Source organism: Xyrauchen texanus, chromosome 4, assembly GCF_025860055.1.
Source record: "Xyrauchen texanus isolate HMW12.3.18 chromosome 4, RBS_HiC_50CHRs, whole genome shotgun sequence".
Lineage (NCBI taxonomy): Eukaryota > Metazoa > Chordata > Actinopteri > Cypriniformes > Catostomidae > Xyrauchen > Xyrauchen texanus.
This window is the reverse complement of record NC_068279.1, coordinates 1,146,740-1,161,739: the sequence shown is the minus strand read 5'-3', so window position 1 is coordinate 1,161,739 and position 15,000 is coordinate 1,146,740. Positions and strand designations below refer to the sequence as shown.

The 15,000-nt window shown below is 46.1% G+C and overlaps 1 protein-coding gene across 1 annotated transcript in view; it reads right to left on the bottom strand.

The window, feature by feature from the left end:
* Positions 1 to 5,312, bottom strand: part of LOC127643268 (MOB kinase activator 3B) — a 6,686-nt gene extending 1,374 nt beyond the window's left edge. Inside the window, exon 1 of the mRNA XM_052125941.1 lies at positions 4,827 to 5,312. Coding sequence (XP_051981901.1) covers positions 4,827 to 5,244 — 418 coding nt within the window. The 5' untranslated portion in view covers positions 5,245 to 5,312. The remainder of the gene's footprint in view (positions 1 to 4,826) is intronic.
* Positions 5,313 to 15,000: the final 9,688 nt, after the last annotated feature.

Below are 15,000 nucleotides of genomic sequence, written 5' to 3'. Positions count from 1 at the left end.
ATCAGAGTGTGAAGATGTGTGAGTGTCTCATGAAGATCATCAGCTCATCTGTCACTCTCTAACAAGCACACGCACGCGCACACACACGCACACACACACACACACACACTTGTACTCTGCATGATGAGTTGAAGTGTTCACACATAAAATGAAATGACAAAATGGACAATTGTTATCCTAAATGCTGATTGGTCATTACAGTGTGTGTATAGGTGTGTGTGTGTATGTATGTGTGTGTGAGTGTGTGTGTGTGTGAGTGTGTGTGTGTGTGTGTGTGTGAGCGTGTATTTATCACTTTGTGGGGACCAAATGTCCCCATAAGGATAGTAAAACCCGAAATTTTTGACCTTGTGGGGACATTTTGTCGGTCCCCATGAGGAAAACAGCTTATAAATCATACTAAATTATGTTTTTTGAAAATGTAAAAATGCAGAAAGTTTTCTGTGAGGGTTAGGTTTAGGGGTAGGGTTAGGTTTAGGGGATAGAATATAAAGTTTGTACAATATAAAAACCATTATGTCTATGGAAAGTCCCCATAAAACATGGAAACACAACGTGTGTGTGTGTGTGTGTGTGTGTGTGTGTGTGAGAGTGTGTGTGTGTGTGTGTGAGAGTGTGTGTGTGTGTGTGTGAGTGTAAGTGTGTGTGTGTGTGTGTGTGTGTGTGTGAGTGTGTGTGTGAGTGTGTGTCTGTGTGTAGTGTGTGTGTGTCTGTGACTGTGTGTGTGTGATTGTATGTGTGTGTGTGTGAGTGTGTGTCTGTGAGTGTGTGTGTGTGTGTGATTGTATGTGTGTGTGTGTGTGTGTGAGTGTGCGTGTGTGTGTGTCTGTGAGTGTGTGTGTGTGTGAGATTGTATGTGTGTGTGTGACTGAATTCATTGTTTCCTAACAAAAGCTCATTATGTTTCTCTGATGGCCGAATACGGAGTCACGTGATGCTTTACGTGGGTTGGTTGATCACAGGCGAGCTCAAATTAAACTTTGCTACAATAATCCTTCTAAGAAGTTTTAACCGGTGGGAACTGAAATAGTTTTGTTTGCTAAACTGTGTTGGGATTAGGGTTAGGGCAGGATGTCATCGGCCTGTGGGGACATTAATAAGCACTTCTGTTATCACACGTCGGACGCCTCACAGCATCAAGATGGCTATCGAGGTCCAGTCGATAGTGACAGCGAGCTTCGTGAGGTAGGTTGGGAGATTTCGAACATTTAAGCAGCACAGACGAAAATCTCGCCCGACACGGAGGGCCTCGCAGAGATGCGTTTGTCTTTATGGAGACAACATTTTCCACCTTGATCATAAGAATGGACGATGTTGTAAAATGGGTCAAGTTGATGGCAAGGATGGGCGTAAGACTTTTACATGCCCAAAACAAGCACTGGCCTTCATTAAATCAATGGAATGACTTAGTCTGCCATCGATCAACAATAGAGACTACACATCGTGCACTTTGCTGACGCAGCCCGAGAGGGGTTGTGTTAATGTTTGCACGCTTCTGCTCACTGCTCCATGCCTCGCTTCCTTGCTTTTGCATTTTAATCTCTATATAATCTCATATAAGAAGTTCAGCACAGTGCTCAAAACAACCTAATTTGGCAACACGCTACAAGAGACTTATAGGACTGAAATATTACAACAAAAATGGGATTTTCTGTGAAAGCGGTCTATCAGCCTCCTACTACTGGCAGTTTACGTTCCTGAAAAGGGTTAGGTTACGTTCCAGACTCACTGTGGTGGCCAGTTCCCCTCTGACTAACCCCACCCTAACCCTAAACCAGACTCACTGTGGTGGCCAGTTCCCCTCTGACTAACCCCACCCTAACCCTAAACCAGACTCACTGTGGGGGCCAGTTCCCCTCTGACTAACCCCACCCTAACCCTAAACCAGACTCACTGTGGGGGCCAGTTCCCCTCTGACTAACCCCACCCTAACCCTAAACCAGACTCACTGTGGGGGCCAGTTCCCCTCTGACTAACCCCACCCTAACCCTAAACCAGACTCACTGTGTGGCCAGTTCCCCTCTGACTAACCCCACCCTAACCCTAAACCTGACTCACTGTGGGGGCCAGTTCCCCTCTGACTAACCCCACCCTAACCCAGACTCACTATGGGGGCCAGTTCCCCTCTGACTAACCCCACCCTAACCCTAAACCAAACTCACTGTGGGGGCCAGTTCCCCTCTGACTAACCCCACCCTAACCCTAAACCAGACTCACTGTGGGGGCCAGTTCCCCTCTGACTAACCCCACCCTAACCCTAAACCAGACTCACTGTGTGGCTAGTTCCCCTCTGACTAACCCCACCCTAACCCTAAACCTGACACACTGTGGGGGTCAGTTCCCCTCTGAATAACCCCACCCTAACCCTAAACCAGACTCACTGTGGGAGCCAGTTCCCCTCTAACTAACCCCACCCTAACCCTAAACCAGACTCACTGTGGGGGCCAGTTCCCCTCTGACTAACCCCACCCTAACCCTAAACCAGACTCACTGTGGGGGCCAGTTCCCCTCTGACTAACCCCACCCTAACCCTAAACCAGACTCACTGTGGGGGCCAGTTCCCCTCTGAATAACCCCACCCTAACCCTAAACCAGACTCACTGTGGGGGCCAGTTCCCCTCTGACTAACCCCACCCTAACCCTAAACCAGACTCACTGTGTGGCCAGTTCCCCTCTGACTTACCCCACCCTAACCCTAAACCAGACTCACTGTGGGGGCCAGTTCCCCTCCGACTAACCCCACCCTAACCCTAAACCAGACTCACTGTGGGGGCCAGTTCCCCTCCGACTAACCCCACCCTAACCCTAAACCAGACTCACTGTGGGGGCCAGTTCCCCTCCGACTAACCCCACCCTAACCCTAAACCAGACTCACTGTGGGGGCCAGTTCCCCTCTGACTAACCCCACCCTAACCCTAAACCAGACTCACTGTTGGGGCCAGTTCCCCTCTGGCTAACCCCACCCTAACCCTAAACCAGACTCACTGTGGGGGCCAGTTCCCCTCTAGCTAACCCCACCCTTACCCTAAACCAGACTCACTGTGGGGGCCAGTTCCCCTCTGACTAACCCCACCCTTACCCTAAACCAGACTCACTGTGGGGGCCAGTTCCCCTCTGGCTAACCTCACCCTAAGGCGCTGGTGATGAACGCCTCCGCGCCGGATGATGAGCGCCTCCACACCGGTGATGAGCCGGATGATGAGCGTCTCCGCGCCGGTAATGAGCTGGATGATGAGCGCCTCAGCGCCAGTGATGAGCTCCTCCACGCCGGTGATGAGCCGGATGATGAGCGCCTCCGTGCCGGTGATGAGCCGGATGATGAGCGCCTCAGCGCCAGTGATGAGGTCCTCCACGCCGGTGATGAGCTGGATGATGAGCGCCTCAGCGCCAGTGATGAGCTCCTCCACGCCGGTGATGAGCCGGATGATGAGCGTCTCCGCGCCGGTGATGAGCCGGATGATGAGCGCCTCCGCGCCGGTGATGAGCCGGATGATGAGCTGGATGATGAGCGCCTCCGCGCCGGTGATGAGCTGGATGATGAGCGCCTCAGTGCCAGTGATGAGCTCCTCCGCGCCGTGATGAGCCGGATGATGAGCGCCTGCACGCTGGTGATGAGCTGGATGATGAGCGCCTCCGCGCCAGTGATGAGCACCTCAGTGCCAGTGATGAGCTCCTCCGCGCCGTGATGAGCCGGATGATGAGCGCCTCCACGCTGGTGATGAGCTGGATGATGAGCGCCTCCGTGCCGGTGATGAGCACCTCAGCGCCAGTGATGAGCTCCTCCGCGCCGTGATGAGCCGGATGATGAGCCTCCACGCTGGTGATGAGCTGGATGATGAGCGCCTCCGCGCCGGTGATGAGCACCTCAGCGCCAGTGATGAGCTCCTCCGCGCCGTGATGAGCCGGATGATGAGCACCTCCACGCTGGTGATGAGCTGGATGATGAGCGCCTCCGTGCCGGTGATGAGCACCTCAGTGCCAGTGATGAGCTCCTCCGCGCCGTGATGAGCCGGATGATGAGCGCCTCCACGCTGGTGATGAGCTGGATGATGAGCGCCTCCGCGCCGGTGATGAGCACCTCAGCGCCAGTGATGAGCTCCTCCGCGCCGTGATGAGCCGGATGATGAGCGCCTCCACGCTGGTGATGAGCTGGATGATGAGCGCCTCCGTGCCGGTGATGAGCGCCTCCACGCCGGTGATGAGCGTTTCCGTGCCGGTGATGCACTATAAACTAAATCTAGCTGCAGCGATCGTGCGCCATTGATGAGTCTCTCCACGCCGGTGATAAGCGCCTCCGCACCGGTGATGAGCTGGATGATGAGCGCCTCCGCGCCGATGATGCCCTATAAACTAAATCTAGCTGCAGCGAGCATGCGCCAGTGATGAGAGTCTCCACGCCGGTGATAAGCCGGATAATGAGCCTATTTCACGATGTCACTGCTTCTGTATTGACTTATTTTGCATGTTTGTATTATAATACTCTGCGATCTACATCAGCTGAATCTGCGTGGAAAGTGCTGATCTCCCGCATCATAATTAAACATGTCATGTTGTGTTCAATCAAATCAGATGACTATTCCATTCCATTACATTTTTGTTGACAATTTTTTATTGTTGATGCAGTCGATATTACAATATTCGCTTCAAATTCCCTTCTCTGAATAGAAAATGAGATCTTAATTTAAAGTGCATAATTCACGGTTATCTCAAATATATGTGGTTAGATAATAAAAAAAAGAAACATCGCCATCAGGGCCGGACTCGGGTCCAAATCAAGCGCTCTAGTAAGAAAGCACTCTTAAACGTGTCTGCATGGTCAAACTCACCGATGCTGGTGGGGAAAATCTCTTCATTATTGATCTGCATCTCAATCCAGTCCATCAGCTTGTTCATGTACTGCGGAGCGGGCAGGGCAGTGGGTTTCTTGAACTTGTGTTCATCCTGCCATCTGTACTCGTAGCGCGGTCCGCCGGACATCACCGGGCAGCTCTTGTCCGTGCAGTACTCGCACACAGTCCCGTAGATGAGGTTGATTCGGTTGAAGAAGTCCACCACGTGAACGGCCACCCAGTCGTTGAGATCCTCACCATGAGGCAGCTGCACGGCCGCTTTCAGGTCCACGCCAGAGCTGAGCGACACCTGCGCCCGTTTGTGCAGCTCGAAGCGTTGCGTGCCCGGCTCGAACTTACGTTTGGGCCGGAACGTCTTGTCTTTGTTAAACACTTGCTTGAGCGCGATGGACATGATGTGCGGAGACGAGCGATCGGCAGACGAGAGAGGTGAGGAACAGTGTGTCTGTGCATTACGACATGATCACCTGAAACAGAGAAAACAATCATCGACTTTATAGAAATACAATTATAGAGTAACTATAGCTCTAACACACGAGGATCAGAGAGTGAATCAAACACGATGTCATGATGTCAATCAGATAACTGATTGACATCACTGATTATCTTCTGCATGTGACTCAATACAGAAGATAAAGACTGATGTGACAAACCTTCAGTTTACAGCAAACATCACATTTACTCACATTCAGTCACATGGTAAAAATGAAACGTTGATTATTGACGGTATTATTATGTTTAGAGATTAATCTCATGTAATCATATTGCAAGAATTCTTACATTGAAGTATTTTATCATCTTTTACTGTCAGATTCAGGATCATGGACGCTTTTCTGACTAACTAAAGCTGGTCACAAACACACTTCACACACACACAAACTAAAGCTGGCCACAAACACACTTCACACACACACAAACTAAAGCTGGCCACAAACACACTTCACACACACACTTCACACACACACAAACTAAAGCTGGTCACAAACACACTTCACACACACAAACTAAAGCTGGCCACAAACACACTTCACACACACACACACTTCACACACACACAAACTAAAGCTGGCCACAAACACACTTCACACACAAACACACTTCACACACAAACACACTTCACACACACAAACTAAAGCTGGTCACAAACACACTTCACACACACACACTTCACACACACACACAAACACACACACAAACTAAAGCTGGTCACAAACACACTTCACACACACACAAACACACTTACACACACACACACTCACACACACACACACTTCACACACACACACACACACTAAAGCTGGCCACAAACACACTTCACACACAAACACACTTCACACACACACACTTCACACACACACAAACTAAAGCTGGCCACAAACACACTTCACACACACACACAAACACACTTCACACACACACACACAACTAAAGCTGGCCACACACACACACACACACACACACGTCACACACGCAAACATACTTCACACACACAAACTAAAGCTGGCCACAAACACACACACACTTAACACACTCACACACTTCACACACACAATCACACCATAACCCAACAACACAACAACACACCACAACTCAACACACCATAACTCAACAACACTCCACAACTCAACAATACACCACAACTCAACACACCATAACTCAATAACTCAACACAACTCAACAACACACCACAACTCAACAACTCAACACCACAACAGTAGAACAACTCAACAAAACAACACACAACACTACAACACCACCACAACAACTCAACATCACAACACACAACAACACAACACTACAACAATTGAACACCACAACACTACAACAACTCAACATCAAAACACACAATTTAACACCACAACAACTCAACACACCAACAACACAACACCAAAACACCAAAACAACTCAACACATATCTCAGCACACAACTCAAAACCACAACAACACAACACTACAACAACTCAACACAAAACACAACAACAACTGAACTCAACAACACAACTCTACAACTCAACACACAACAACAACTCAGCACACAACAACACAACTCAACAACACACCACAACTCAACAACACAACACCAAACTCAACAACTCAACATCACAACACTACAACAACTGAACACCACAACACTACAACACAACACTACAACAACTCAACATCACAACACACAACAACAACAACACAACTCAGCACCAAAACAACACAACACCACAACAACTCAACATCACAACAACTAAACAACACAACACCACAACACTACAACAACTCACAACTCAACAACACAACAACTCACAACAACTCAACATCACAACAACACAACTTACAGCTCAACACCACAACACCAAAACACAACACAATTCAACACCACAACACAACTCAACACTACAAGAACACAACACTACAACACAACACACAACACAACTCAACACCACAACAACTCAGCACACAACACTACAACAACTCAACACAAAACACAACACAACAACAACTCAACTCAACACACAACAACAACTCAGCACACAACAACACAACTCAACAACACACCACAACACAACACCAAACTCAACAACTCAACATCACAACACTACAATAACTGAACACCACAACACTACAACAACTCACAACTCAACATCACAACAACTCAACAACACAACAACTCACAACTCAACATCACAACACCACAACAACTCAACATCACAACAACACAACTCAACACCACAACAACAATACACAACACAACTCAACACTACAAGAACACAACACTACAACAACACAACACAACACAACTCAACACCACAACACACAACTCTACAACACAACCCACTGACTCCACATCTTATATCCATTGACATCTATTCTGTGTGTTTTGCCACATTTGGTCATTCAGTCCTACACAAATGTAAATCTCTGGCTTGTTTTTTGTTCACCAAATGCAGGAATGTTTAAATCTCTGATGGAATGCCGAGGATACAGTGACCCTGTGATGTTCCCGGAAACACACACAAGCTCAATACATCATTACAGAAAAACAACTGGCCTGATTTACCGTTTATGTTTTCTTTAAGTCATCTGCTTTAACATTAAACAAGTGTGTGTGTGTTTCAACAGGTGAACGGCACGGAGTGTTCCGGCACAATATCCTGTTCATTCATGTTGTGTGTCAAAAGACTTCATGAGAAACACACAGAGGGACCGTTGAAATCGGATCAACAGCGATTGTTTCAGTCGGGCAACTCGTGACCGGCTCTTTTATTGTGAATGTCAAAACACAATCAGTCTGTTCACAGCGGAAGCTCTTTCACTAAACTCAGACAGCAGGTGAATCAGTCTCTGAACATGATATTGTCATGTGTGTGTAGTGAAACTACAACTGTTTGTAACTACAGGAAATGTACACAAATGTTGGAAATCAAGGAAACAGTCTCAAATGTATCTGATGAAAAACAATCACTTAATTGTGTTTCACGCCATCGTTTCCATTATAAGTGTCTCACTGGAACACACATTTACAGAAAAGGAGGAACGAGTGGAGAGTAACTTGTGTTGGTGATCATCATTATGACACAAATGCTGTCGATTGATCTTCACTTGTATTGAACCCGAATATTCATTTAAAGTGGTTATAAAGTCTGTCTCTGCAGTCATGTGATCTCAGGAGTCTCTCAGTGCAGTGATGACATCATCAGGAGGAAATGGAGAATGTCATTAATCTCACTGTCTAACTGCTCAACACCGTTACATGCATAATACAGTCATCTCTGAACACCGTTATGTGCATGATACAGTCATCTCTGAACACCGTTATGTGCATGATACAGTCATATCTGAACACCGTTACATGCATGACACAGTCATCTCTGAACACCGTTACATGCATGACACAGTCATCTCTGAACACCGTTACGTGCATGATACAGTCATCTCTGAACACTGTTACATGCATGACACAGTCATCTCTGAACACCGTTACATGCATGACACAGTCATCTCTGAACACCGTTACATGCATGATACAGTCATCTCTGAACACCGTTACATGCATGATACAGTCATCTCTGAACACCATTACATGCGTGACACAGTCATCTCTGAACACCATTACATGCGTGACACAGTCATCTCTGAACACCGTTACATGCATGATACAGTCATCTCTGAACACCGTTACATGCATGATACAGTCATCTCTGAACACCATTACATGCGTGATACAGTCATCTCTGAACACCGTTACATGCATGATACAGTCATCTCTGAACACCGTTACATGCATGATACAGTCATCTCTGAACACCATTACATGCGTGACACAGTCATCTCTGAACACCGTTATGTGCATGATACAGTCATATCTGAACACCATTATGTGCATGATACAGTCATATCTGAACACCGTTACATGCATGACACAGTCATCTCTGAACACCGTTACATGCGTGACACAGTCATCTCTGAACACCGTTACATCTCTGAACACCGTTACATCTCTGAACACCGTTACATGCATGACACAGTCATCTCTGAACACCGTTACATGCATGATACAGTCATCTCTGAACACCGTTACATGCGTGACACAGTCATCTCTGAACACCGTTACATCTCTGAACACCGTTACATCTCTGAACACCGTTACATGCATGACACAGTCATCTCTGAACACCGTTACATGCATGACACAGTCATCTCTGAACACCGTTACATGCATGACACAGTCATCTCTGAACACCGTTACATGCATGATACAGTCATCTCTGAATACCGTTACGTGCGTGACACAGTCATCTCTGAACACTGTTACATCTCTGAACACCGTTACATGCATGACACAGTCATCTCTGAACACCGTTACATCTCTGAACACCGTTACATGCATGACACAGTCATCTCTGAACACCGTTACATCTCTGAACACCGTTACATGCATGACACAGTCATCTCTGAACACCGTTACATCTCTGAACACCGTTACATGCATGACACAGTCATCTCTGAACACCGTTACATGCATGATACAGTCATCTCTGAACACCGTTACATGCGTGACACAGTCATCTCTGAACACCGTTACATCTCTGAACACCGTTACATGCATGACACAGTCATCTCTGAACACCGTTACATGCATGACACAGTCATCTCTGAACACTGTTACATGCGTGACACAGTCATCTCTGAACACCATTACATCTCTGAACACCGTTACATGCATGACACAGTCATCTCTGAACACCATTACATGCGTGACACAGTCATCTCTGAACACCGTTACATGCGTGACACAGTCATCTCTGAACACCGTTACATGCGTGACACAGTCATCTCTGAACACCATTACATGCGTGACACAGTCATCTCTGAACACCATTACATGCGTGAGACAGTCATTTCTGAACACCATTACATGCGTGACAGTCATTTCTGAACACCATTACATGCGTGACACAGTCATTTCTGAACACCATTACATGCGTAACACAGTCATTTCTGAACACCATTACATGCGTGACACAGTCATTTCTGAACACCATTACATGCGTGACACAGTCATTTCTGAACACCATTACATGCGTGACACAGTCATTTCTGAACACCATTACATGCGTGACACAGTCATTTCTGAACACCATTACATGCGCTGACACAGTCATTTCTGAACACCATTACATGCGTGACACAGTCATTTCTGAACACCATTACATGCGTGACACAGTCATTTCTGAACACCATTACATGCGTGACACAGTCATTTCTGAACACCATTACATGCGTGACACAGTCATTTCTGAACACCATTACATGCGTGACACAGTCATTTCTGAACACCATTACATGCGTAACACAGTCATTTCTGAAGACCATTACATGCGTGACACAGTCATTTCTGAACACCATTACATGCGTAACACAGTCATTTCTGAAGACCATTACATGCGTAACACAGTCATTTCTGAAGACCATTACATGCGTGACACAGTCATCTCTAAACACCATTACATGCGTGACACAGTCATCTCTGAACACCGTTACATGCGTGACACAGTCATCTCTGAACACCGTTACGTGCCTGACACAGTCATCTCTGAACACCATTACACGCGTGACACAGTCATCTCTGGACACAGTCATCTCTGAACACCGTTACATGCATGACACAGTCATCTCTGAACACCGTTAATATTAGAGACATTGTTCTTCTCCTGCTAGTTATCAATGACTCACCTGTTCTAGCTTTATGAAGAGGGCAGATGACTAACCGTACATTCTTATGTTCTTACACACTGAAAATAAACAGTATTCACCAAACATCTGCTAAACAATCTTATATACTGAATGCATGTGCGCTCTGTTTATATGTTTTTGACATGTTACGCGTGTTCACGTCATGACTCGATGTTTTAGAATTATTACCCAGAGCTTCACACGATCGAACTATGACGCCGCTTTTAGTGCCATCAGAAAAAATAAATACATTTAAGATTACGAGATTACAGTCGGACTATTTTGATAATAAAGCCAAAAGTATGTTTATAATCTCATAATGATACGACTTTAATCCATATTCATACATTTATTTTATTTTTAATTGAATCTCTTGGCCCTAATCCTCTTCCATAACAAACACATCAGAGTCAGAATGAGAGAAATGTGTGTGCGCGTGTGTGTGTGATTGTGTCTGTGTGTGATTGTGTGTGTGTGATTGCGTGTGTGTGATTTAATTTAATTTATCAATTGTCACACATTATACATACATTTCTGTATATACATGGTGAAATTTATTTATTTATTTTTCACATATCAAGAGTCAGAGTGCAGGGTCATGATACAGCGCCCCAGAGTGCAGGGTCAGCCATGATACGGCGCCCCTGGAGCAGATAGGTTCAAGGGCCTTGCTCAAGGGCCCAACAATGGTGTCTTGGTGGTGTTCTTGAACCCATGACCTTCTGATCAGTAACCCAGAGCCTTAACCGCTGAGCCACCACTGCCCTGTGATTGTGATTGTGTGTGTGTGTGATTGTGTCTGTGATTGTGTCTGTGAGTGTGATTGTGTGTGTGATTGTGTCTGTGTGTGAGTGTGATTGCATGTGTGATTGTGTCTGTGTGTGAGTGTGATTGTGATTACGTGTGTGTGTGTCTGTGATTACGTGTGTGTGTGTCTGTGATTGTGTGTGTGTGTGTGATTGTGTCTGTGATTGTGTGTGTGTGTGTGATTGCGTGTGTGATTGTGATTGCGTGTGTGATTGTGTGTCTGTGATTGTGATTGCGTGTGTGTGTGTCAGTGATTGTGATTGTGTGTGTGGTTGTGTGATTGTGTCTGTGATTGCATGTGTGTGATTGTGTCTGTGATTGTGTCTGTGTGTGAGTGTGATTGTGTCTGTGTGTGAGTGTGTCTGTGATTGTGATTGTGATTGCGCGTGTGTGATTGTGTCTGTGATTGCGTGTGTGTGATTGTGTCTGTGATTGCGTGTGTGTGATTGTGTCTGTGTGTGATTGCGTGTATGTGATTGTGCCTGTGTGTGTGATTGTGTCTGTCTGTGTGTGTGTGTGATTGTGTCTGTGTATGAGTGTGTCTGTGATTGTGATTGCGTCTGTGTGTGAGTGTGTTTGTGTGTGTGTGATTGTGTCTGTGTGTGAGTGTGATTGTGTGTGTGTGATTGCAACTGTGTGTGAGTGTGATTGTGTGTGTGATTATGTCTGTGTGTGAGTGTGTCTGTGATTGTGATTGCGTGTGTGATTGTGTCTGTGTGTGAGTGTGTCTGTGATTGTGATTGCGTGTGTGTGATTGTGTCTGTGATTGTGTCTGTGTGTGTGTGTGAGTGTGTCTGTGATTGTGTCTGTGTGTGTGTGTGAGTGTGTCTGTGATTGTGTCTGTGTGTGATTGTGTCTGTGTGTGTGATTGTGTCTGTGTGTGTGTGTGAGTGTCTGTGATTGTGTCTGTGTGTGTCTGTGATTGTGTCTGTGTGTGTCTGTGATTGTGTCTGTGATTGTGTCTGTGTGTGTGTGTGATTGTGTCTGTGTGTGTGATTGTGTCTGTGATTGTGTCTGTGTGTGTGTGTGATTGTGTCTGTGTGTGAGTGTGTCTGTGATTGTGATTGCGTCTGTGTGTGAGTGTGTTTGTGTGTGTGTGATTGTGTCTGTGTGTGATTGCGTGTATGTGATTGTGTCTGTGTGTGTGATTGTGTCTGTCTGTGTGTGTGTGTGATTGTGTCTGTGGGTGAGTGTGTCTGTGATTGTGATTGCGTCTGTGTGTGAGTGTGTGATTGTGTCTGTGTATGAGTGTGATTGTGTGTGTGTGATTGCAACTGTGTGTGAGTGTGATTGTGTGTGTGATTATGTCTGTGTGTGAGTGTGTCTGTGATTGTGATTGCGTGTGTGATTGTGTCTGTGTGTGAGTGTGTCTGTGATTGCGTGTGTGTGATTGTGTCTGTGATTGTGTCTGTGTGTGTGTGTGTGTGTGAGTGTGTCTGTGATTGTGTCTGTGTGTGTGTGTGATTGTGTCTGTGTGTGTGATTGTGTCTGTGTGTGTGTGTCTGTGATTGTGTCTGTGTGTGTCTGTGATTGTGTCTGTGTGATTGTGTCTGTGTGTGTGTGTGATTGTGTCTGTGTGTGTGATTGTGTCTGTGATTGTGTCTGTGTGTGTGATTGTGTCTGTGATTGTGTCTGTGTGTGTGTGTGTTGTGTGTGTGATTGTGTCTGTGTGAGAGTGTGATTGTGTGTGTGATTGTGTCTGTGTGTGATTGTGTGTGTGTGATTGTGTCTGTGTGTGTGTGAGTGTGAGTGTGATTGTGTGTGTGATTGCGTCTGTGTGAGTGTGATTGTGTCTGTGTGTGCGTGTGTCTGTGATTGTGATTGCGTGTGTAATTGTGTCTGTGTGTGAGTGTGTCTGTGATTGTGTGTGTGTGATTGTGTCTGTGATTGTGTCTGTTTGATTGTGTCTGTGTGTGTGTGTGTGATTGTGTGTGATTGCGTCTGTGTGTGAGTGTGTTTGTGTGTGTGTGATTGTGTCTGTGTCTGTGTGTGAGTGCGACTGTGTGTGAGTGTGATTGTGTGTGTGATTATGTCTGTGTGTGAGTGTGTCTGTGATTGTGATTGCGTGTGTGATTGTGTCTGTGTGTGAGTGTGTCTGTGATTGTGATTGCGTGTGTGTGATTGTGTCTGTGATTGTGTCTGTGTGTGTGTGTGAGTGTGTCTGTGTGTGTGTGTGTGAGTGTGTCTGTGATTGTGTCTGTGTGTGTGTGTGTGATTGTGTCTGTGTGTGTGATTGTGTCTGTGTGAGTGTGTCTGTGATTGTGTCTGTGTGTGTCTGTGATTGTGTCTGTGTGTGTGTGATTGTGTCTGTGTGTGTGTGTGATTGTGTCTGTGATTGTGTCTGTGTGTGTGTGTGATTGTGTTTGTGTGTGTGATTGTGTCTGTGATTGTGTCTGTGTGTGTGTGATTGTGTCTGTGTGAGAGTGTGATTGTGTGTGTGATTGTGTCTGTGTGTGATTGTGTGTGTGTGTGATTGTGTCTGTGTGTGTGTGAGTGTGATTGTGTGTGTGATTGCGTCTGTGTGTGAGTGTGATTGTGTCTGTGTGTGCGTGTGTCTGTGATTGTGATTGCGTGTGTAATTGTGTCAGTGTGTGAGTGTGTCTGTGATTGTGATTGCGTGTGTGTGATTGTGATTGCGTGTGTGTGATTGTGTCTGTGATTGTGTCTGTTTGATTGTGTCTGTGATTGTGTCTGTGTGTGAGTGTGATTGCGCTCTGTGTGATTGCGCCTGTGTGATTGTGTGTGTGTGATTGCGTCTGTGTGTGGAGTGTGATTGTGTCTGTGTGTGAGTGTGATTGTGTGTGTGTGAGATTGTGTCTGTGATTAGCGTGTGTGTGATTGTGTCTGTGATTGTGTATGTGTGATTGTGTCTGTGTGTGAGTGTGTCTGTGATTGTGATTAGCGTGTGTGTGATTGTGTCTGTGGATTGCGCGTGTGTGATTGTGTCTGTGATTGTGTCTGTGTGTGAGTGTGATTGTGTGTGTGTGATTGCGTCTGTGTGTGATTGTGATTGTGTGTGTGTGGATTGTGTCTGTGTGTGTGAGTGTGTCTGTGATTGCTTGTGTGGGGATTGTGTGTGTCTGTGATTGCGCAGTAGCAATACGTAACTTGAACGAAG